The sequence below is a fragment of the Vanellus vanellus genome (genome assembly GCF_965231255.1).
Source record: "Vanellus vanellus genome assembly, chromosome: 11".
Classification (NCBI taxonomy): domain Eukaryota; kingdom Metazoa; phylum Chordata; class Aves; order Charadriiformes; family Charadriidae; genus Vanellus; species Vanellus vanellus.
In genome coordinates this window covers 1,115,593-1,117,484 of record NC_138916.1, presented here as the reverse complement: position 1 = coordinate 1,117,484, position 1,892 = coordinate 1,115,593, and the positions used below count along the sequence as shown (strand labels likewise).

The following is a 1,892-nucleotide window of genomic DNA, read 5'->3' as shown; positions in this document are numbered from 1 at the left end:
AAACTGATCCGATGCCACCGCAAGCTATTGCCATAGTTTAGGTGTAGGTAGTTTTGAACACTTTTCCCCATGTTGGCATAGGTGGGTGATCTGCAAAGGAGCATAAGTGTGTAAACGTGTATCCGGAGCACAAAAATTAAGCAGCAGGGTATGCCTCTCCAAGACAGGGAAACAAGTCAGGACATGGAGCCAAAAAATGGTATGTGATCATCCATACTTCTTCGAAAAGAAGAAAACTGTCTTGTGCCTGAGGCATACCAACAGTGATTGAAGCTGAGATAAGACAATTTGGCTTTTCATAGAAAATATTACTGAAATGTTTTAAAAGTTGGAATTTTAAATAAGTCATCAGGACATAGAGATTAGATCCAAGAATTAATTTGAATGGTGTATCTTTACAGCCATGCGTGGAAGACAGTATTTGAATTTTTGTATTACATTTTAGTGTTGTCTTTCCCCAATATTCAGTGTGATGTCAGCTACAGAAAAGCAAAACCAAACCCACATTACTGAATTCATCCTCCTGGGATTTGGTGATTTGCCCGACCTTCAGGTTCCTCTCTTCCTCCTCTTCCTGGTGATCTACATGATGACAATGACGGGGAACATTCTCATCCTCGTGTTGGTGTCGGCTAACCAGCATCTCCACACCCCAATGTACTTCTTCCTCGGGAACTTATCCTTCTTGGAGACGTGGTACAGCTCCACCATCCTGCCCAAGCTGCTGGCCAGCTTCCTGACAGGTGCCAGAAGTATTTCCTACAGCAGCTGCATGACACAGTTTTTCATATTTGCTTTTCTAGTTGGGGTAGAGTGTTACCTGCCGGCAGTGATGTCTTACAATCGATACTTAGCAGTATGCAAACCTTTACATTATGTCACCCTAATGAAGCTTTGCATAGCACTAGCCACAGGGGCCTGGGTGAGTGGTTTAACAATCAGCTTTGTTATCACACTGTTGATGTCACAAGTGGTGTACTGTGATCGCAGGGAGATTGACCATTTCTTCTGTGATTTCACCCCTGTGATGAAATGCTCCCGCAGCGACACATTTCTGATAGAAGCTGTAACATCTTTGATGTCTGCTACGTGTACTATGCTGCCCTTTCTTTTCACTGTAGTATCCTATATTTTAATCATCATCACCATCCTGAGAATCCCTTCAGTTACAGGGAGGCAAAAGGCGTTTTCCACATGCTCCTCTCGCCTCATTCTGGTCACTATTTTCTATACAACTCTCATCCTTGTCTATATGTTACCAAAAACCTACAACCTCGGAGCTTTTAACAAGTTGGTCTCTGTCTTCTACACTGTAGCGATACCCATGGTGAATCCACTTATCTATACCTTAAGAAACAAAGAAGTCAGAGGCGCCCTGAGGAAAGAAGTCCAGGCATTTATGGGTTTATATAAATGACGTATCAAGATCTATGCTTTGTGGGTCTTTTTTTTTTTTTTTTTGACCAGACTATAAAAATTGGAGGTGATTTCCACAGCAAGTACCTGGTCACTGGTGTAGCAATTTGCCTAGTCACAAGCGGAGCTGGGTGGTTGTTTTGGGAAAAAAAATATGGTTTTTTTGGACTTGCTCAAAAAAAACACTTGTAAAACCAAAATGTAAGCACACCCCAAAATAATCTTGATTAAACTCAAAACAACTTTGTCAGCTTTTCGTATTATTTTGGTCACTTAGAAATCAAAAGGCCCAAGAAGAAAAAAACGTGTCTTATGGCTACAGACACACGGGTCATGGTATGGGCCCACGTCTCAACGTGGGTATGGCTACACGGGGCGCAGAAGAGGACCCTGGCTGAGCAAGAGTCAGCTGCCCGAATGCAGAGATGCAGTGTCCTTTAGGTGCTGTGGGGGACGCTTCCCTGGACTGTGCTTAC

The 1,892-nt window shown here is 43.0% G+C and overlaps 1 protein-coding gene across 1 annotated transcript; it reads left to right on the top strand.

The window, feature by feature from the left end:
• Window positions 1-472: 472 nt before the first annotated feature.
• LOC309676166 (olfactory receptor 11L1-like) lies at window positions 473-1,417 on the top strand (the record flags this gene model as incomplete). The annotated part of the gene is made up of 1 exon (XM_082488656.1): window positions 473-1,417. One exon carries the CDS (start codon window positions 473-475, stop codon window positions 1,415-1,417), a length of 945 nt encoding a protein of 314 aa, XP_082344782.1.
• Window positions 1,418-1,892: the final 475 nt, after the last annotated feature.